Source organism: Chrysochloris asiatica, unplaced genomic scaffold, assembly GCF_000296735.1.
Source record: "Chrysochloris asiatica unplaced genomic scaffold, ChrAsi1.0 scaffold00313, whole genome shotgun sequence".
Taxonomy (NCBI): domain Eukaryota; kingdom Metazoa; phylum Chordata; class Mammalia; order Afrosoricida; family Chrysochloridae; genus Chrysochloris; species Chrysochloris asiatica.
The window spans coordinates 1,741,123-1,763,963 of record NW_006408831.1 but is presented as its reverse complement, the minus strand read 5'-3'; the positions used below and the strand labels follow the sequence as shown (position 1 = coordinate 1,763,963).

The window sequence follows — 22,841 nt, the reverse complement described above, 5'->3', positions numbered from 1 at the left end:
CTAACTCATTCAAAGCTAATTAATAAATGATAGAGCTGTACAGTACTCAGATTCAGGTCTTTCATTTCAAAGAAAAAAAATTTTTATTCCATTACTGGTTACTAGATATTTTTAATTAAGGAAACCCAAAAGGAGCTCTGGTAGGTGCGTAGTGGTTATGAATCGGGCTTCTAACCTCAAGGTTGGCAGTTCGGAACTACCAGCTGTTCCACAGGAGAAAGATGAGCCGTTCTGCTCCCGTGAAGATTTGCAGCCTCGGAACCCTGTACAGGGTCGCTATGGGTCAGAACCGACTCCATAGTATGTAACAACAGTGCTGCTCAAAGGCACTTAACAGCAAGAACAAATGCTTATTAGTAGAAAAAGCTATTGTAATTGATTTCGCAAAATATTTGTTATAAATAGTGCTAGAAAATTAACTTATTTTGTGTGTGGATGTTTATCACAGAAATATTTTGGTTCATATGAAGATAATTTATAGTGGTTATGTATAAGTACTGTACTGCTAACCGCAAGATAGTTTAAACCCACCAGTCACTACTTAGAAACCTTATTTAGAGGGTTGCTTTGAGTTTGAACTGACTCGAGGGCAGTTAATAGAAGCTGATAATTTGAGTAGTTGTTTCTAATTTAAACTATATTTATCTAGTAGCGTAGTGGTTACGAATCGGGCTTCAAACCTTAAGGTCAGCGGTTCGAAACTTCCAGCCTCTCCGCCGGGAGAAAGATGAGGCTTTCTACTCCCGTAAGGATTTACACCCTCGGAAACCCTGTACAGGGTCGCTATGGGTCGGAACCGACTCTACGGCACTTAACAACAACAACATAGTACTAAGTCAGACTCAGAATATCAATGCAGATATCTTTCTGACACAACTTCCTGATCTGCTTAGTATTTTTTTGTGTTACCCAGTGTAAGGATGGTTGTCTGACCTCTACCTTCACAAGGGTGGAGGAAAATCATCATCAGTATGAACCTAGGGTCGATACCTATGAATCTGAGGTCAGACATGCCTCCACCCTCTAGCCTTCCTTACCAACTCATGACACCAACCGTCCCTTCCACAGCACTGTCTTCTTTTCGTCTGGGTTTGATAATTCATTGCAGTTGCTACACAGAGTTTATGGGCTATGTTCACAATTATGGGGTTTAATAGGAAAGGTAACAAATTACAATTCAGGATTAGAAATGTTCAGGATACAGTTCTGGTCAGGACAACCTCTTCTTGGTTGTGTTCACAAGCAGGCCACTCTCTAGCCCTTGGCCCCTTGCCCCTCGCTCTGCTCAGGCAATGTTACAAAGCTCATCTAGAGCTGCTGATAAATTCCGAAATGGCACTCCACTATACTATAAGCCTCAGCCCAAAGACACTCAGCTCTAGCTTCATGGGTCGGCAAACCTAGCTCACTTTCTCTTACCTAAGCCCATCTGGAAAAAAGTTGTTTGGTGGGAGTTACAAAGACTATGGCTAGAAGAGCCATATCCATTTTACGACACCGAGACACTGTAGGATATTCTGTGAGTTGGAATCAACTGGTGGGTTTGAACTGACTCGACAGCACTTAACAATAACAGCAACAAACATCAGGATACAGAGTTAATGCCTAAATCAGTGAGATCTTGATAGTAGTGACATGAGTTGTGATATGTGTTGCGGGCACAGATCTAATCAATCATCAACTGAAATAACAACAACAAAAGCCAGTTATGTTGTAAAGTTGTTGTTATTAAGTACCGTGGAGATGTTGTAAAGTACGGAAGGTAATTGAATGTGTATTCTATTGTGGATGATCAATATTCAGATTTCTTCTATGGGCATAATTTATTTCTTAAGTGCAGATATAAGGATTTACACTGAATTGATGATGTTTTAAATAGCACCAATTGCCAGTGCAGTATCTGAACCAGTGCCCCAGAAATGATGGGTCTGTGTGGAACCTAATTCAACCTGTCAGAACACTTTGGGGGACTGATTTGGTTCTGAGATTTTTCTTTTCCTGATAATCTCTTTGTTTTTCATTTCCTAAACATCTCGTTTTGGAAAGTGAACAACCTTATTGTTGTGTGCTGTCGAGTAGATTCCTACTCACAGCGACCTTATATAGTGTTTCTGAGTAAGTGGTGGGTTAAAATTGCCGGGCTTGTGGTTTTACCAGTTCATTGCTTATCCAACCAACACCACACTAGGCCTCTTACACCTATGAAATTGCAAAGCTGAACCCTTGGCAAAATATCAAGGGATGAAGATGAAGTTGAAGTTGTGTTTATAGAGAAATATATGTAACTATGCAGCTGTTGAGTGCTGTCAAGTCAGTCCTCAATCAGAGTGACCCTATATTTGGTTTCTGAGACTCGGTTGGTAGTTTGAACTGCTAACCTTGCTGTTGGCACACCATGCTTATCTTACAGTGCCACACCAGGTCCCTGTGTTTACCTATAAATGTTTATGTTTTTTATGCTGTTTTTAAGTGCCATGGAGTTGGTTCCAACTCATAGCGATGCTGTGTAGGGTTTCTGAGGCAGTAAATCTTTGTGAGAGCAGAAAGCCTCATTTTTCTCCTGTGGAGCAACTGGTGGGCTCAAACCAGTGACCTTGTGGTTTGTAGTCCAGTGCTTATCCTAAAGAGCCACCTTGCTCCCAATGTTTAAAGAAGAGGATAGGTCTAAAGTCTCTCCTCTAAGACTACGGGAAAAAAGAGCAAAATTAAGTTAAAGTTTGTTGTTGTTGTTTTTTTTTTAAATTAGGTTTGGAAATCAATGAAATAGTAAATAGATAAGAGTAGAGAAAAATTAATGAAAGAAATCCTGTTTGGTTTGTGTTTTGTCTTTCTTATAAAATTTTATAAACCGCTAGCTTAATTGATCAAGAGAAAGAACCACATATTATCAATATGAGGAATGAAAGCGCAAACATCATTACAGATGTTGAGAGGTTAATAAGGAAATCTGAACAACTTTGTGTAAATAAATTATGCAGGTTAGGTGTAAGGGAACGCATTAATAGGAAATAAACAAACCCGACTGTCATCAAGTTGATTCGGATTCATGGCAGCCCTACAGGATAGAGTAGAACTGCTCCACATAAGGGTCATAGCAGATTCAAGAAGAAATAGAAAAAGCTCTATATCCTGATAGATAATTATAACAAAATTGAACAACCTGGAAAGGGGGAATGAAAATGGTTGCAGAACTTAAACTGTCACTGAGTTATAAATGTAGAAATCATTGAATTTAGGATGTTCTGCTGGGAATAATTTTAACAAGAAGAATAAATTATTAAAAAGATTGTTGTTGTTGTTGTTGTTGTTAAATGCTGTAGAGTTGGTTCTGACCCATAGCAACCCTCTGTAGGGTTTCTGAAGAGCAGCTGGTGCCAACCTTGCAGTTCAAACGGCTTTGCAGTCTGGCGCGTTAACCTACAGCACCCACACCAGGGTGATCGATGTAATTAACCTTATTGTCAGATTAAAAGAAAATGTCTATTCATTTTCTGAATGCAGAAAAGCAATTGTCAAAATTCAATATCCACTCATAATAAAAATTATCAGCAAACTAGAAATAGAAGGGGACTTGTACAACCTGATGCAGGACATAGCTGAAAATGTATTAACATCATATTTGATGGTGAACAACTGAATTCTTTCTCTCCAAGACTAAAAACAAGGCAAGGGTGTCTACTCACCACTTATGTTCAGTATGATTCTGGAGGTCCTGGGAATTCAGTAAGGCAAAAAAAAAAATCACATAAATTGGAAAAAACAAAGTAAAGGTTTCTTTAATTGTGGATAACGTAATCAGTTATGTGGACAATTATTAAGAATCTAAAATTGTTAAGTGTCCTTGAGTCAGTTCAGACTCATGGCTACCCTGTATAGGGTTTCTGCGGAGTGGCTGATGAATTTGAACCACTGACATTGCGGTTCAGACCTACCTGGAGGTCAGATGCTTATCCTATAGCACCACACTGGGACTCTAAGGAATCTAATATAGCTACTAGAAAAAATATGTGAATTTGGTACTGTCACAGATACAAAGTCAGTGTTAAAAAATTTGTCAGTTATATTTTCTGTCGTCTGTTAAGTTGTTGTTAAGCGCCATCAAGTTGGTTCTGACTTATAGTGACCCAGTATACGGTTTCTTGGGATAGCAGTTGGTGAGTGTGAACCACTACCTTAAGAGTCAAACTGACCTTGCATTCCAGTGCTTATCCTTCAGCACCACAAGCACCTTAAAGTTTACTTGGGAACAAATTTAATCAAAACATGTTAAAGTCCTTTACCCTGAAAAGCACAAAATTTTGCTAGGAAAAAAATTAAAGGATTCAAAAATAAATGGAGATAAATAACATGTTAATAAATTGGAAAACTTAATTATGTTCAGATATCAATTGTAAATTAAGCTATAAAATTAAATTGCAGCCAATGTTTAAAAAGAAATGGCCATTCCTAAAATATATATGGAAAGGTAAAAAGATCTAGAACAGCCGAAACAATTTTGAAAAAGAAAACCGAAGTTGTAGTATGAATATTACTTGATTTCTAAACTTGTTAAAAAGTGAGAAAATTTCAGACAGTATGTTCTTGGCATGAGGATAGAACAGTAGAGAATACAGAAGCAGACCCATGGGTCAATTATGGACAAGGTAATTCAATGAGGGAAACAATAGTCTTTTACAACAATTAGCTGAAACAACTTGATACACACATAGAAAAATGAACCTTAATTCTTCAAACACCATACACAAAAATTAATTTTAAATGCCATGAACTGAAATATAAAAGCTCCAGTTAAGAATAAAATTCATATAAGAAAGCATAGAAAAAACTATTCATGGTCTTTAGAAAGTCAATGTTGAGCCATGAACTAAAAAAAAAGAAAAGAACGATTGATAAATTGTACCTAAGTGTAATAGGAGCCCTAGTGGTCCTGTAGGATAAGTATTGGATTGCTAAACAAAAGGTCAAACACACCGGTACTCCAGAGAAGAAAGATGAGGCTTTTTGCTCCTGTAAAGATTTACAATCTCAGAAATCTCATATAGGGTATGGAGTCCTGATGTGCTGCTGTAGGATAAACACTGTTAGCCACGAGATTGGTGCTCCAAATCTATCAGCTGCTTCTTGGAAACTCTGAACAGGGTTACTATGAGTTGGAACTGACTCAGTGGCAGTGGGTTTGGTTCTTGGGTCCAGGTGCCAGGCATAATGCCCATGCCTTTCTCATTGTTTACAGCCTAAATATATACAGCCTTGGAAAACCCTATACAGGGTCACTATGAGTTGGAGCTGAGTTGAAGGCACAACCACCTCCCCGAGTCTAATACACAACATGTCTTACTTGCTGTTGACTGTGATGCTGATAACTATGCCATTGGTATTTTAAATACCAGCTGGGTCATCCATGCTACACAGGTTTCAGTGGAGCTTCCAGACTCTAAGGCAAATGAGGAAAAGTAGAGTCTGACCACTTCTGAATGGTTTGTTGTTGTTGTTGTTGTTAAGTGCTATGAAGTCATTTCCGACCCATAGCAACCGTATATTAGGGTTTCCTAGGAGTGGCTGGTGAGCTTGAGTCACCGACCTTGTGGTTCAAACAGCTTTGCAGTCCAGCACATTAGCCCACAGCACTACACTATGACTCCTGAATGGTTATTGAAAATATGAATAGATGCAGAACATTGTCTAATATGAGCCCTTGAGGTTAGAAGGCACTCAACATACAACCAGGGAAGAGTTGCGTATTCAAAGTACAGCTGACCTTAATGGTATGTAGATGGAGCTAAGCTTTCAGGAACTTCATTTGCTCAGCTCAGAATGAGACAAAGCAGCTGCAAACATCCATTAGTAATTGACATGTAAAATGTATGAAGTATATCTCTAGGAAAATTGAAAGTTGTCAAACAAAAATGAAATGAAATCCATAAAGATCAATATCCTAGACATTAGTGAGCTGGAATGAAGTGGTATTGGCCATTTTGAATCTGACAGTCATATGGTTTACTATGCCAGGAGCATCAAATATGAGAAGAATGGTGTCATATTCATTGTCAAAATAGTGTTTTTAGAGAAAAACAAAACAAAACAAAAAAACAGCACTTTGAGATCTGTTTTGAAGTACAATTCTACAAACAAGATGAGTTAATACCACTGATAATCAAATTTATGTACCACCAAGTAAAGCCAACGATGATGGAATTGATGTAGAATTCTTAAGTCTGAAATTGATCAAACATGCAGTCAAGATGCCTTGATAATTACTGGTGATTGGAATGCAAAATTTGGATCCATGTTTGGAAAAAATGGTGTTGGTGATAGAAATGATGCTGGAAATTGCATGATAAAAGTGATAGAAATGATGCTGGAAATTGCATGATAAAAGTTTTTGCAAAACTAGGGACTTACACATTGCATATATATTTTTTCAACAACGTAAAAGAACCTCTCCGGATGGAACATACAGGAATCAAATTGGAAGAGATGATGGAGAAGCTCAATATCAGCCTAAACAAGAGTAGGAGCCGACTGTGGAACAGATCATCAGTTGCTCATATGCAGGTTCAGGTGAGGAAAAGTAAAACAACTGCATGAAAGCCAAAATATGACCTTGAATGTTCATCACACATGAATTGAGGGAACATATCAACAACAGTGACTGAAGATCAAGAACATCATCCATGAAGAAAGCAAGCAGTCATTAAAAGGACAGAATAAAAAGAAAACACTAAAGTGAATGTTAGAAGAGACTCTGAAGTTTGCCCTTAGAGAAGCTAAAGCAAATGGAAGAAATGAAGAAGTAAAAGAGATGAACAGAAAATTCAAAGGACAACTCAAGAAGATAAAGTCAAACATTATAATGAAATGTGCAAAGACCAAAAGGGAAGAGCACGATCAAGAACTGGTTTCTTGGTGATATTGAAAGAAGGTAGTCTAAGCTGCACTAAAGGCATTGGCAAACAAAAAAACAAGGCTCCAAGAATTGACAGAATACAAACCAAAACGTTTCAACAAAACTGTTGCAGCACCTGAGGCACTCGTCTATGTCAAGAAATTTTGAAATCAGCTACCTGGTCAATTAATTAAATGAGATCCATATGTGTGCCTATTCCTAATAGAGATGACCCAACAAAATGCGGAAATCATTGTACAGTATCATTAATATAACATACAAATAAAATTTTGCTGAAGATAATTCAAAAACAGTTGCAGCAGTATATGGAAAAGGAGCCACCAGAAATTCAAGCTGGATTCAGAAGAAGATATGAATTGAGGAATATTGTTGCTGATATCAGATGGATCTGAAAGCAGAGAATACCTAAGAATGTTTATTTGTACTTTATTGTCTATATAACCAACATTATACTCTCTAGATCACAACAAACTTTGAAGAACTTTGCAAAGAAGGGACATTCCAGAACACTTAAAATTGTGCTGTTCATAGACCAAGAGGCAGTCATTCAGACAGAACAAGGGGACACTGAATGGCCTAAAATCAGGATATATCCTTTCACAATATTTACTCAATATTTATCCTGAGCAAAAAAATCCAAGAAACTGGATTATATGAAGAATGTAATGCCAGTAGTAGAGGAAGAATTATTCATAACCTGTGATACACAGGTGACACAGCTTTGCTTGCTAAAAGCAAGGAGGACTTAAAATACTAATGATTACAGACTATAGCTTTCATTTGGATTGCACCTCAATGCAAAGAAAACAAAAATCCTCATAACTGGGCTAATAATGACATCATAAAAAATGGATAAAAGGTTGAAATTGCGAAGACTTCAGTTTGCTTGGATCCAAAATCCATGCTCATGGGAGCTGCTGCTGCTGCAGCATATCATCTAGTCAATTTCGACTCATGGCATCCCTGTGTAGTGTTTACCAAGCTGTGAATCTTTAGGGGAGCAGAAACTCATCTTTCTCCTACAGAGCGACTGGTGGATTCAAACTGCTGACCTTGCAGTTAGTAGTTAATTCATCACCCACTATGCTACCTGGGCTCCTTGCTCATGGAAAGTAGCAGTCAAGAAATCAAATGACGTATTGCCTCAGGCAAATACATTGCACAAGACCTCTTTAAAATATTAAAGAGCAAAGATGTCAGTTTGAGGACTAACATGTGCCTGACACAAGCCATGGTACTTTCATTCACCACATATGCATGTGAAAGTTGGACAATGAATAAGAAAGGTTATAGAAAAATCGATGCATTTGAATTATGGTGTTGATGAAAGAATATTGAAAGTACCATGACTGCCAGAAGAACAAACAAGTCTGTCTTGGAAGAAGTACAGCCAGAATGCTTCTTAGGAGTAAGGCTGGTGAGACTTGATGTCTCAAACTTTGGGCATATTATCAGAAGGGACCAGTGCCTGGAGAAAGATACCTTGCTTGGAAAAGTGGAAGGTCTTTGAAGAGGAAGTCTCTTAACAAGATAGCATGACAGAGCGGTAGCGAAAATGAGCAATAATTCTGAGGATGGTGCAGGATTGGCTAGTGTTTTGTTCTTTTGTGCATAGGGTCACTCGGAGTCAAAACTGACTTGAGAGCACTAACAACAACAACAACAACAACAGTTTAATAAATAAAACTTGATGAAAGAGTTAAGGGATGTAGAACACCAAGTAAAGTTACAACCGGTCTGGATTTCTGTTTTCTCCAAGGCTTCTATCCTGTTCATTCTGTTTTAATCTCCTGCTTAGAATTTGCATTGTCTCACAAATATACTGAACCAGAATTTACATTTAAGAATCACTTGGGAATCTTGTTAAAACAAATTCATATTCAGTCTGTCTGCCATGGGAAGACAAATTCTCAGCAGGGGCTTGATCCGGATTGAACTAGTTTGAAACCCTGGTATTTTTATATAAGATTCAGTTTTGTACAAAAACAATTGTTATGCTGTATGCTGTAGTATGTACACCGTGAGTTATATAGTAGTGCCATTGTCAAGTTAGGTATTTATCTTAACAGGCATTTTTTTTTTCTTACCTTAAATTTTTCTCTCCATCTTACAAAAAAAAGGGCATAATTTTACAGTCTTTTTTAGAATATAAGAAGCTTTTAGTGTACACACTGCTTTGAATATGCATGAATAGCTGCTGAAATTAATCATATTAAATCTGTCAAGAGTCAATTTCAGATGACTCCTGGGCCTGGAATTTTAACTTATGGATACTATGATTCGCTATAATAGTAGCATTATTTTGTTATTTGTTCTACCACGTCTCAAAGTCTTATTTTTAAGTTTTCATCACACTAACAGTAGGCAGAATAAAATTGGCTACGTTTCTCATATAAAACCCAGTATCCTAATAAATGATGTTGTTGTTAAGTACTGTCGAGTCGTTTTCCACCCATAGCAACCCTGTATAGGGCTGCCAAGGAGCTGCTGGTGAGCTTGAACCGCTGACCTTGCAGTTCAAATGGCTTTGCAGTCTGGCGTATTAACCCACAGTGCCACACCAGGACTCCAGTAAGTAATGCTGTTGTTATGTGCCGTGGAGTCAGTTCTGACTCATAGTGACCCTGTACAGGGTTTCCAAAGCTGTAAACCTTTATGGGAGCAGAAAGCCTCATCTTTCTCCTGCGGAACCGCTGGTAGTTTCAAACTGCTGGCCGTGAGATTAGCAGCCCCTATTTGTAACCACTGTGCTACCAGAGCTCCTTAATAAGTGATGTACTATATTATAAATAATTCCATGCTAAGAAATTTGTATTTATAAATGAGTCTCACTATCCTAGCTACCTAAACGGACACACACTTTTTTCCATGTTAAAAAACAGGCACTGTTTTCTTTCTGGCCCTGAAATTGAAAACAGAGGTGTCATTGTTTTTAGCACATGATTCAGCTGACCAAAGTGGTACATCTTAAAAATTGCCTAGTTAGGAAAAGAATTTAGTATCATTGTTAAATGTCTTAGGTACAGTAAACTATAAATAAGTTCTTTAGCAATCAGCAGCAATGTTTATAGCTACCAAGTTTCAGGAGTCAGTTTTTTAAAAAAGGAATTTAAAAAGCATACAGAACATGCTTGTATTCTGTATATTTCAGTATATTTGTCTATATGAAGGTAAAGATACTGATATATAACAGCAAAGTATAAATAATCTGCAAATTGCTGTTGAATATTTTTACTGTTTCTCATTAGAAAGCCTAAATGCAAGTTTTCTCACTCATTTTTCTCTTTTTCTTGATAAGTATAGTGTTTGATCATGCAGTTGAAAAGAATTCTTTCATAATGTTCTCTTAGTTAAGATTTAAAAATTTTGAACACTGCTTTGAATGCTCAGTTTTATTACATTTCTATTCCACATGTGTTCTAGAGCAAAGATGGTAAATAGTGGGCTAAGGTGTATTTGCAGTAGCTTTATGTGAATGTGAAAGTTGGACAACAAATAAGGAAGACCTTAGAAGAATTGATGAATTTGAGTTATGGGGTCGGAGAAGAATATTGGAAGTACCATGGACTGCCAGAAGAACAAACAAATATATCTTGAAAGAAGCCCAGCCAGAATGCTCCTTAGAAGCAAGGAACATCGCTCATATTCCAGACTTCTTATCAGGAGAGATCAGTCCCTGGAGAAGGACATCATGCATGGTAAAGTGTAGGTTCAATTAAAAAGACGGAAACCTCCAAGGACACAGTAGCAGCAGCAATGAGTTCATGGGTAACAACAGTTGTGAGGATGGTGCAGGATGTGGCAGTGTGTTGTGCATAGGGTTGCTGTGAGCTGGAGCTGACTTAACGGCATCTCACAGCAACAACAACATTCACTTGTTTCTGTTGGGTTCTGATCAGAATATCAAACTAGTTATTTAAGCAAGGAAAATTTTAATATAAAGAATTATTAAGTCAGTATAAAATTGTTACCTAAGTAACTTACAAGCTAAGGAGGTAACTCTTAAGGTATCTCAGAGGTAACAACTGCTACCACTCCCAGGGCTAGGGGAACAGAGGGAAGATTTTGGAATTACTAAAGTTTAAGCTTTCAGTAGGAACCCTTTGGAGAAGAAACTCAGTTTTTCGAGAAGACATAAGTCAGCTGGTGCTTTCTGAGCTTGATGAAGGAACCCCGATTGCTGGCAGGCTCCTATTATGTATTTGAGGAGGGCTAGTTCTGCAAAATTGATTAAAAAAATAATAAAAAAGCCCTCCAAACTAGACTCGTTTACTGCTTCTGTAAGGAACTACTGATGCTGGGGTGAAGAAGCAAATCTGGGATGATGTTGGAAAACAAAAAGACAAACCAGAAAATGAAGAATTACAGATAGGAAGATAAGGTGGTTTCCTTTACTTCAATCCTACAGCCTCCTCCAATACTCCCTATTGGCAGAGCTTAGTGGAGTCCTGGTGTGGCGCTGTGGGTTGATATACCAGACTGCAAAGACATTTGAACTGCTCCTTGGAAACCCTATATAGGGTCACTATGGGTCAGAATCGACTCAACAGCACTTAACAACAACAAGGAGCCTTTTTGGCAGCTCATGGCACTTTCAGTATTCTCCTCCAACACCATAGCTCAAATGCATCAATTCTTTTACAGTCTTCCTTCATTGCCATGGGCTGCCGAAAGAAGCAACAGATCTGTGTTGGAGGAAGTGCAACCAGAGTGCTCCTTGGAGGCTAGGATGGCCAAACTTCATCTCTCATACTTTGGACATATTGTCAGGAGGGGATCAGTTGCTAGTCAGGAGGGACCAGTTGCTAGTTTGGTAAGGTGGAGGGTCAGAGAAAAAGAGGAAGACCCCCAGCGAGATGGATTGGCAACATGAATGGGCTCAAGCGTGGCAACAGTTGTGAGGTTGGCCCAGGATTGGGCAGTGTTTTGTTCTGTTGTGCATAGGGTCGGTATAGAGTCAATGGCACCTGAAAACAATAAAAACAAGGAACATTAAGAGTCCTGGTGTGGCTCTGTGGGTTAATGTGCCAGACTGCACAGCCATCTGAACTGTAAGGTTGGTGGTTCAAGCTCACCAACCACTCCTCGGAAACCCTATACAGGGTTGCTGTGGGTTGGAACCAACTCGGTAATTAACAACAACAAGGAACATTAGTGGCACAATGGTGTGACGCATTCTGCTTCTAATCAAAAGGGGTGGTTTGAACCCATCATAAAGATTACAGTCTTGAAAGTGCTATGGGATAATTCCACTCTTCCTGTAGGGTCATTGTGAGACAGAATTGACCTGAAGACACACAATGACAACATGGAGAAATGTGTCTAGCAGGACCCTCCCCCTGACATTACAGTAGTATAGAAAGGGAATCAGGAGCTGAGAGACAAGAATTAACATTCATCTTCAGACTTAGGGAGGAGGTTTGAAGTACTAGGTATCCAATCTGTCTGGGCAGGGCTGATGAAAGGAGATGGGGATAGCATTCATGTGGCACAATAGTGAATAATTGTTATCAGGACTGACTGAGGTTTGAAATGTAAAGGTAGACATTTTGTAGCAAAAGGAGGGAAGTGGTTGACTTTGCAGTCCAGGAGAGGAGGTCCGTGGGACCCTACCAGAGAAGCAGTGATTCCAGAGATGGAGGCAGAGATGATGGCGTGGAGAGATGAAACACATAGGGACTCTAGACCCAGAGAGGGAGAGGGGCTGTGGAAAGCTTGCAGGGTATACCCTTTGGTTGGTTGATGATGCATGGAGGGGATTGTAACCATGGCAATGAAATTATATACGATAGGGTGAATGTGAAGCTAATGTTCTCCCATGTAAACTATCATATAATTCACAATAAGACATTAAAAAAAAAAGTACTAGGTACAATAAGCTGAATACAAATTCTTCAACAATTAGTTTGTGTTAGTGAGTTTGAGAAGTCAACTAAACATAGTTAAAAAAAACAGTATGTTAATTTAAGATATATAGATATTTTAAGATATTACAGAAAAGTAAAAGATGAATACAGTTTAGATAGGACTAACACAGTGGCAAAGTACAAGTTGTCAAATAATTGTCCAAGAATTTAGAATTTATTGTCAGAAAGCTATAATGACATCTCTCTCAATTCTGTTTTACTTTACTTTCCATTGATAAATGGGTTTAATTATGTCATTAAAAAGGACTTCTTTTATGTCCCAAGTAAGAGTTTTAATAAAATTGTAACTACATATTTTTAAATCAGGCAAAAGAAAGCATAAACCAATGATTTTGTTGCAGAAAATAAATTCTCTAAAATTCATAATTCTAAGATAAAGGCTGAATGTGTTATTTAATGTTTAGATTCCCATAGTGGTTTCCTGTCGTCTAGCATACTAAGTACAGACCATGCCTGATGTCTAATGGCCTCCTCTTATGGCCACAGCCTATTTTTCTGATCTTCTCTCCTATTACTTTTATCTAAATTCTGGCCCATGTAATTGCCACTTACCATGCACGTCTAGGCTTTTGCTCACCTGGGTTCTTGCCACCAGTATGCTTTTACGGTGATGCACTTCCCCCATATATTCCTTTTGTGCCTGCCCAAATCCCACCTCTCCTTGAAAGCCTTCCATAATTATGAACTTCAGTGAAGCCTGTCCTGTCTAAACTGTTCATACCTTTTATTTTTCTGTAAGATCTTAAAATACCTATATTCTTTTTAACCAGACACACTCTGCACTATCTTCAAAACTTATCTGAAATTTTGTTTGTTCTTTAAAACTCTGCATACTCATCATTCTTTCAAAAAAGTCTACTTAGATCATGCACGTTGACTTCCCAAAGCTAATGTTCCAACAATATTCTAGGCATAACCTATGTCATGACATTTTTTCATATTCTGTTATTGTTCACTGGGTGTTGATTCCCTCTTATTAGGCTGAATATCTTGCTACTTCTTCTGCCTAGCACGAAATAGGCACCCAGTGGGTATGTAATGCATCATTATTTTGAATGAACAATTGAATGTTAAGGCATCTTTCAAAAATTTCACAGCTAGTTAAGTAGCAGAGCCAGATTTCTTCATTTCAAAACGTTTCCACATCCCAGGTATGTCTAGCCACTAACATCCCCTATTGTAAACTTCCTGGTAGGAAAAGATGTATCTTACTTAGACTTGTATACCTTGGAGCATGTAGCACAGTGATGTCTTTGTTTAAATTACACAATTGAGATGATTTCCAGATATTAGTGGTGGGGAAGTCTAAATGGGAGTGGGGGGAGGAGGTTTCAACCCTATTCAGCATCAACATTTGACAACTGTCAAGTGTATGAGATTGTGGAGATATAATCATCTACTAAGAATTAAAACAAATCCAGTCCAGATGATTAAGGACTCAGGTATTAAAGAATCCAAACTGCCATTACTTGCTCAATTTTGTTTGACACTTTTTTATCATCTCAGTTCATGCAATGAACTTAATGCTTTTGTTTTCCAAAGCATTAAGGGAGATCTTTATGTTCTGACAATATCTCCATGTCCCTTTCCTCCCCCACACACTGAAAAAAAGAGGTAACTCATAATTTTGTTTTTTATTAGGCCACATATATGAAAACATGAGCTCATTGTTTGCTTGGTAGAAACCTCTGGGATCATGTGTCTTCAGCCTGTCTTATTGGTATGATTTATGAACCCAAGAAGAAATCATGGCTTTTTTTTTTTTTTTTTTTGTTTGAAATAATGATAAGAGCAATATTATATGTCCAATAAAGAAAATCTGGAAAGCATGGGAGGTTGTAAACAGAAAGAAATATTACCCATAGTCCACTACCTGCTACCAAAAAATGACATCAATAATAATACTTTTTGACATAGACTTGGGTTTTTTGTTTTCTGGGCATTTTTTCCTTGAAATTGAAGTTATTTCCATGATTTTTTTTCTTGGTTTAAGTTAATATGATTGCAGATGCATTTTGGTGGTGGTAGTGGTTGTGTGCTGTCCAGTGGGTTCTGATTCAAGGCTGTAGTAAGTCTCATCTTTCACCCAGTGAGCGACTGGTGGATTCGAACCGCTGACATTGCAGTTAGCAGCCTACCACGTAACCCACTATGCCTCCAAGCTCCTTATATGCATTGTACTGTGTTGTTAAAACATCTTGGTGAACATTATTAATTATTTTATAGACTTGTATTTTGAGAGTATACCACACATGACTTTTTATCAGGTATCTGGGGTCTAGATTTTTCTTTATTTCAAACAATATTTCAGTAAATATCATTGATTACTAAACTTTTTGTTAGGAATTGAATTGGGCCCCTGAAAAATATTCATGTTACATGGTTACGAATTGGGCTGCTAACCTTAAAATTAAGGTCGGTAGTTTGAAGCTACCAGCCGTTCCGCAGGAGAAATATGAGACTTCCTGCTCCTATAAAGATTTGCAGTCTCGGAAGCCTTGTACAGGGTCACTAGGAGTCGGAACTGACTCCATGGTAAGTAACAAAACAACATAACTCCTGTGCTTTGTAGATACAATTGCATTTAGGAACAGAGTTTCCTTTGGTATGTTAATGAGTCCATAACATGTGTGTTTTAAGCCAGTCACCTTTGAGATATAAAACTAGGCACACATCTGGGGTGGGGGGAATTGTGGAAGATAGGCGATATCAGGTTACATGGAGATCACCAAGGAATCTAGGAACAAAAACTGAAAAGAGACAAGAACCTTCACCAATAGAGATAAAGCCTTCCCTCAGAGCCTGTGCCCTGAATTCAAATGTCTAGCCTTAGAAACTATGAGAGAATGCATTTGTTTTTTAAAGCCAACCACTTTTGTGGTATTTCTGTTGTGGTGGTGATAGCACTAGAAAACTAAGAATGCAGCCAGTGTTAAGATATCATAAAATACTTTACAAAAAACGTTTGTACTCATTTACAGCCCCCACAGCAGTATATGAGTGTGGACCTGTTTAACCAAAACAACAGCAGCCTAGAAAGTCATTTGTTTTTAATATTAATATACTGGGTATTTCTAAATAGTTTATTGCCCCATCATCCAGAGCAGCTATTTCATGTCTTTACTTCTGTCATCTGTACTAACTTACTCTTAACTTTCCTCTTATTAATAGGGGGAAATGGAAACTCACCAAACAGGAATTCCCTTGTCTTTCCTCTGGCACACTGAAAATTTGCATTTATTTGAGCCTGTGGACTAAGTGCTCCTCATCTACCAAAAGCAAATCTTAACAGTAGTGCTCAGGCTCCTGTCCTTCCCATCGCCTACTTTAAATTAGCCTCATCTCTTTCCTGTAACTTAAGATTCTCCCTCTGCTAGATGCTACCCATTGCCACTCAACCAACTCTAGGATCTTCTATTAAAAAAGAAGACAGAAAAAGTGAAAGGTCTTCCCTTAATACCACATTGTTGTTGTTAAGTGTTGTAGAATTGGTTCTGATTTATAGTGACCCTGTCTAGGGTTTTTGAGGAGCAGCTGGTGAGTTTGAACCGCCTTCCTTGTACTTCAAACCTACCTTTCCGTACAGTGCTTATCCTACAGTGCCACACCTTGTCCTTTTTTACGTCTTATTTTCCAACATAATTAAATTTCTCAGAAGAGTATTTATACATTTAACTACATCTTTATTTTCATTTGTATCCATTTCAGTTTTTCAAGATATGTTTTTGTTCATTTTTATTTCATTCATTAGGAATGAATAAAAATTAAGTGTTTTAGATTGCAGTGTGTTAGTGAAAAGCAAAAAAAAAAAAACTTAGTCTCTGAAACTTGTGGTGTGCTTACAGACAAGGAAGTGACTGCTTTACAAGTTCATAGATAATGTAAATTATGGTTGTGGTAACTCTTGTGAAGGAAAGGTATATGTGTTGCTCTGAGAGTTTATAACAAAAAGTTATTGCAGATTTCCCTGAAATAGTAATTGAGCTGAGATATGAAGATGCCTTGGGAATTAAAATGAAAAGGGAGTTTACCTGTTACTGTAGAACTTTTGTTAATGCTATTTCATGATCTTCATACTGTTAGGTCCATAGGTAGTATTCATCATACTACTTGACCTCTAATCAGCATTTGACAAAGTTGAGTTCTCCTTTGAATCTTGCTGCTCTGTGACTTTATGTTTTCTTGGTTTTCCCCTTGCTTTGCCTTGGTTTCTACAGGTGTCACTTAATTAATCAGTGCCAGAATTTCTCATGACACAATCATGAACCTCTTTCTGATGATTCAACATACACATATACAAAACAAAATCTTTGGTCTTCTATCCTGTAAAGTCTATTTCTCCATTGTTTACTTTTTGAGGAAAGAGCACTTTCATGCACAGCTGTTATAATTTACCTTTCCCCTTGCTTTGTTAATGCCCCCCTTAATACAGCTAATAAATTGATTGCTGTGTGCAGGGTACCATGCTTACTAAATGCTTTGATCATATATTTTATCCTCTACATGGATTACTCTCTTGTTTGTAGCTTTAAGACTAAAATCAAATGTTAACTTTCTCCTTGTTGTTTAGTGCCGACTCCTAGCGACCCTAGATAGAGCTTCCAAGAAGCAGCTAGTAGGTTTGAACTACCAACCTTGTGGTTCACATTCCTGTGCTGATCCTACAGCACCACACCAGAAACATGGGTGTTACATATCCAAACGATTAATGTTTTATTTTGGTTTCAGAGCGTTCATTTACCAGATCCCCTCAGAAGTCTTCGGACATTATTTTTTTAGAAGGCACCACAGCAAGACTAAGACAGATATATTTCTTAGAGAAATTATCTACAGCCATCCACTGATTGCAGAGATATATTTAACTATGTTGCTTGTAATACACCCATTCATGTATGAACTGAAACTCTAGTAGCAGTACATTGCGACTTAACCCTTTTTTGAGTGTGCATATGTACATACAATATGAGAGAAGAAGGGAGGGATAGAAGGAATAGGAGAAAACTATTTTGTAACTTGGTTTTCCGTGTGTGTGTATATATATGTGTATACACACACACACACACACACACATGCATGAGCAGAAATATATGTCAGATGTCTTCAACATCATTGTTAATTCACTTGTTTTGTAAGTTAATGGCATGGTAGGCAGTGATTTACTGTACAGTAAGAAAGACTAGATATTCTCTTTGTCTGTTTTCGCACCAAGAACATTGCCTGACCCATACTGATAGTATAGTGGTTATGAATTGGGCTGCGAACCGCAAGGTCAGCTTTTCAAAACTACCAGTTGTTCCGCGGGAGAAAGATGAGGCTTTCTGCTCCCATAAAGATTTACAGCCTCGGAAACCCTGTACTGGGTCGCTATGAGTCAGAACCGACTCCACAGCACATAACAACAAGGAAGAATGGGTATTCTCTTTGTCTATTTTTGCACTAAGAACATTGCCTGACACATAAATATTCAATACGTCTTTAAGAAATTATAAAAGAAAGAAAGAAATGTCTTCATTTTAATTTTTCTATCTATGAAGATTTCCATGGAGAATGACTATCTGGGTCCCCGAAGAATTGAGAGTCTTCAGAAAGAAGATGCTGATTGGCAGCGGAAAGCTCACATGGCTGTGCTTTCTATTCAAGATCTTACTGTCAAATATTTTGAAATAACAGCTAAAGCCCAAAAAGGTAAGTTTCCCAGTAAAATTACTTGTTAGGAGTTTTTGAAAATGAGTGATTAGGTATTTCATGTCCAAAGAAGTTTATAGAAAAGTATGTAAAGGTCACTCATAATTCTAACAGTTGAAAGAGGGCTACTTGTAAGATGTGACGATTTCAGTCCTTTCAATCTTTTCTAGACATTTACTCATACACTCCCTTTCTAAAAAGTAACATAGTGAATTATGAGTAGAAATTAATTCTGTTTTTAGTAAAACTGAAATTTTCCAGTGTTACTAAGTATTCTAGCAGAGATTTTCAAATTGAAAAACACAAAAAAGCAACAACCATTTTATTGAAATAAAAATTCTCTTAAGGATTCCAAGCATGTTAAACCATGAAGAAGGTGCTATCCTATTTGAGGGCAGCACGCCTTTTGGCATATTCTTCCCTACCTTTATTCCTTCCAGCTCCCCTTCCCCCGTTGATCAAAGGAAAACTTCCATGGCTACTTGATAATGCATTTCAAAAACACTGCTGTTCCTTTTAAAATACGTTTATCTGGTACTGATTTTATTATTCAGGTTATTCTTTGACAATATCCATGTTTCTTACAGACATTTCACCACTATATTAAGTCTTTGGCATTTGTTGATATCTATTTGTAATTTTTTCTCTTAAATTTATTATACCAATATTGTCAGATTTGTTAAATATTCTGAAGTAAGTTTCTGGGTTTTTTTCCAGATAACAAAGTTACCATTTTAAAATTTACCCACTATAATTCTTGCATATATTTGTTTTTTTTTTTTTTTTCTTGACTCCTTTCTACTGATGTGCCATATATTTGTTCTTATTCTTGAATTACTATGGTTTTATAATGAATTTTATTATCCATCACAGCAAGTCTCTATTACTGTTTTTCAGAGTTTTCTTGGTTAATAATTATCCTTCCCTACGAGGTATTATAATCCTATTTAAACACTGGAATTGTTATTTCTTCAAACAAATGTAATTCTGATAATTTCATAAGATTTTAGTATTCTAAAGAATATTTAAAATTTTTAATTTTTGTTATAAATTTGAACTTCAAAAATATTGTTTAAGTATATTTCCTTCAGGAAAGTTGTTTAGTTTTTTTGTTGTTGTTGCTATTCAACTAGAGTTGACATATTTCTTATCCTGGATAGTTTACTTTTTATTTCTTTTTATAATGAAAGAGATTTTTTTTAATAGGTTTTGAGTTTTGTTTTTAAACTCTCAAATCTTTGCTTCTCTTTTGACATGGAATGTGGTATAGAATATGTTAAGGTATTTACACAAATGTGCTTGGTGGTTATATAAATTTGGATAATTGTGATTTTACTTTTGAAGAGTAAAGAAAAATGAGTTTTGTTTTTTAGATTTTAATAAAAAGATTTAGGTAGAATTAGAATTACTACTTAGTGTTTAGATATGTACTTTCCTTCAGTATTTTATTTTACTGCTGTCTTTTTTGTGTTGGTATGTGTATGCGTGATTTTGTACATCACTGTTGGTAAAGCTGTATCACCAGGATTATAATTGCAGTATTTTAAGTTCCCTTCAGTTTCAGCCATCAAGGTTACTGGGTCACATCTTCATTGCTCTCAAACTTGATTTTATTTGTCTAAACAGGTGGCATGCTTAGCTTATTCTATTGTTTGTTTTAGAAAATCCGGGTTTTTCTTGAGACTTAGAAGGATTTTAATATAAATAAGCTTTTTATAAAAATAACCAAACCAAATAGGACATTTTAAGTAAACCATATTATTTGCCTCCCTACTCCCATTTTTTTTTTATTAGGAAGACTATGTAACAATATTATGGAATATTTAAAATAACATGTAATCTATTATGGGTAATTCCTAGGTTAGTAATGCCAAACTTTGATACAACCTGACCCCTCGAAGAACTATTATATTAAGTATTCAGTACATAAAATGGTTCATAATTAATAAAAAAGGAGCTCTGGTAGCATAGTGGTTACGAGTCAGGCTGCCAACCTCAAGGTCGTCAGTTGAAACTACCAGCAGTTCCGCGGGAAAAAGATGAGGCATTCTGCTCCCGCAAAGAAACCCTGTGCAGGGTCACTATGAGTCGGAACCGACACCACAGTACTTAACAACAACAACAATTAACAAAAGGGCACTGCTTTGTAACACATGTCAAAATATTCTTTTATTACTTTAAAAAATAAAACTATGCCAATACGCTGGACTGCAAAGTCAGTTTGAACCACAAGGTTGGTGGTTCAAGCTCACTAGGCACTCCTTGGAAACCCTATACAGGGTCGCAATGGGTCAGAACCAACTCAACAGCACTTAGCAACAACAAAAGATATTTTAGTATATCTCGAAGTGTTTCTTAAATAATTTTTTTATACATAGAAATATGCTGTATACTAAGACAAAACTTGGAGTAACACCTTAGGTAGTAGTCATACCTAAGTTCTAATTTACATATAGATTCAACATAAAGACTTTTAGGAATGAACTTCATTTATAATCTGGAAACTGCAAGTACCCTGCCACCATTCTGCATTTTTTATTCTTTATGTATATGTATGTACAATTCAATTATTTAAATATGTTTCACTAAAAAAATGCATTATATTAAGGTAAAGTATAACTTTTTGTTGTTGTTAAGTGCTATCAAGTTGGTTCCAACCCATAGCAACCCAATACAGGGTTTATTACTGTGCCCATACCATGCTTTATTACTGATATTACCTCTCTTTTATATATTATCATATATGAGGGGACTGCAAAAAGTTTGTGGAAAATTGAATTTAAAAATAATGGAATTTTCCCACTAACATTTTTAAACCCTGTCATGTAGTTCATAGTTTACTGGCAATGATGATTCTATATGTACAGATCTGATTCTTGCTCATATTTATACTTTGCTTTTCTGATTTCAAGTAAAATATTTTTCTGTTGGTGAGCATCTTTCTAGGGTTTCCAAGTGCTTCACATCAAGAGTCATTTTAATCTTTTTTATAGCTCAATTCTGGGTTTTTTCCTACTAAGAAACCTTTGAATCCAAACAAGGAGACAGATAGTTTGTTTTACTTTTAATTTCTATTTTCTGAGCATCTATTTCCCTCCTCCCATGCAGGAGAAACAGAATGAAGAGAGCTCTGTATGGCTTTATGCTGTTGAGAGAGTAATAGCCTACCTTTATGTTTCCAATCAGAAGGTAACTTTCTACTTTCTCTTTTTAAAAGAGGAGTAAAACAGGCCCTTCTTTTATTTCCTCCTGTATAGCAAGCTAGGTGTAACCAAATTTTGATATGTGGCTGCTTAGTAATTTTTTTTTTTAAAACACCTTCAGAGTGTTTTTTTAACATATACTGATTATCATAGAATATTACTACAATTCCTGTTGAGTGCCTCTGAATTGATTCCAACCCATAGCAACCCTGTATAGAGTTTCCAAGGAGTCACTGGTGAGCTTGAACCGCCGACCTTGTGGTTCATACCAACTTAGCAGTCCACCACGTTAACCCACAGCACCACACCAGAATGCCATTATCTAGTAGTAGACTTGGTATCCTCAAAATGTAAATGGTCATCATTTTAGCCAGAGTCTTTATTCATGCCAGCAAATGGAAAGAAAGAACTGTTTTAGGGGTATTCCAAGCAGTCCACATTCATAAATTCATTTTCTTCATTACTTTCTTATTTCTGAGCTTTTAAAAGAAATTCCAGATGAAGTGAAAAGCAACTGATGTTGTTGTTGTTGTTGTTGTTAGGTGCCATAGAATCGGTACCAACTTATAGCAACCTTATGCACAGCAAAACAAAACACTGCCCGATCCTGGGCCAACCTCATTACTGTTGCCACACTTGAGTCCATAGATGCTGCCACTGGGCCAGTCCATCTTGTTGGGGGGTCTTCCTCTTTTTCTCTGTCCCTCCACCTTACCAAACATGATATCCTTCTCCAACAACTGGTCACTCCTGACAGTATGGCCAAAGAGATGAAGTTTGGCCATCTTGCTCTCCAAGGAGCACTCTGGCTGCACTTCTTCCAAAACAGATCTATTGGTTCTTTTGACAGCCTGTAGCACTTTCAATATTCTCCTCCAACACCATAACTCAAAGGCACCGATTCTTCTACGGTCTTTCTTATTCACTGTCCAGCTTTCGCATGCATAAGAGGTTATTAAAAATACCATGGCTTGGGTCAGGCACACCTTAGACCTCAAGCTGACATCTTTGCTCTTCAACACTTTAAAAAGGACTTGTGCAGCAGATTTACCTAATGCAATATGTGTTTGATTTCTTGACTGCTGCTTCCATGAGTGTTGATAGTTGATCCAATAAGAA

General features: G+C 37.0%; 1 protein-coding gene across 1 annotated transcript in view; it reads left to right on the top strand.

Moving 5' to 3' along the window:
- Positions 1 to 22,841, top strand: part of JMY (junction mediating and regulatory protein, p53 cofactor) — a 138,876-nt gene that overhangs the window by 66,053 nt on the left and 49,982 nt on the right. Inside the window, exon 3 of the mRNA XM_006875187.1 lies at positions 18,369 to 18,519. Coding sequence (XP_006875249.1) covers positions 18,369 to 18,519 — 151 coding nt within the window. The remainder of the gene's footprint in view (positions 1 to 18,368; positions 18,520 to 22,841) is intronic.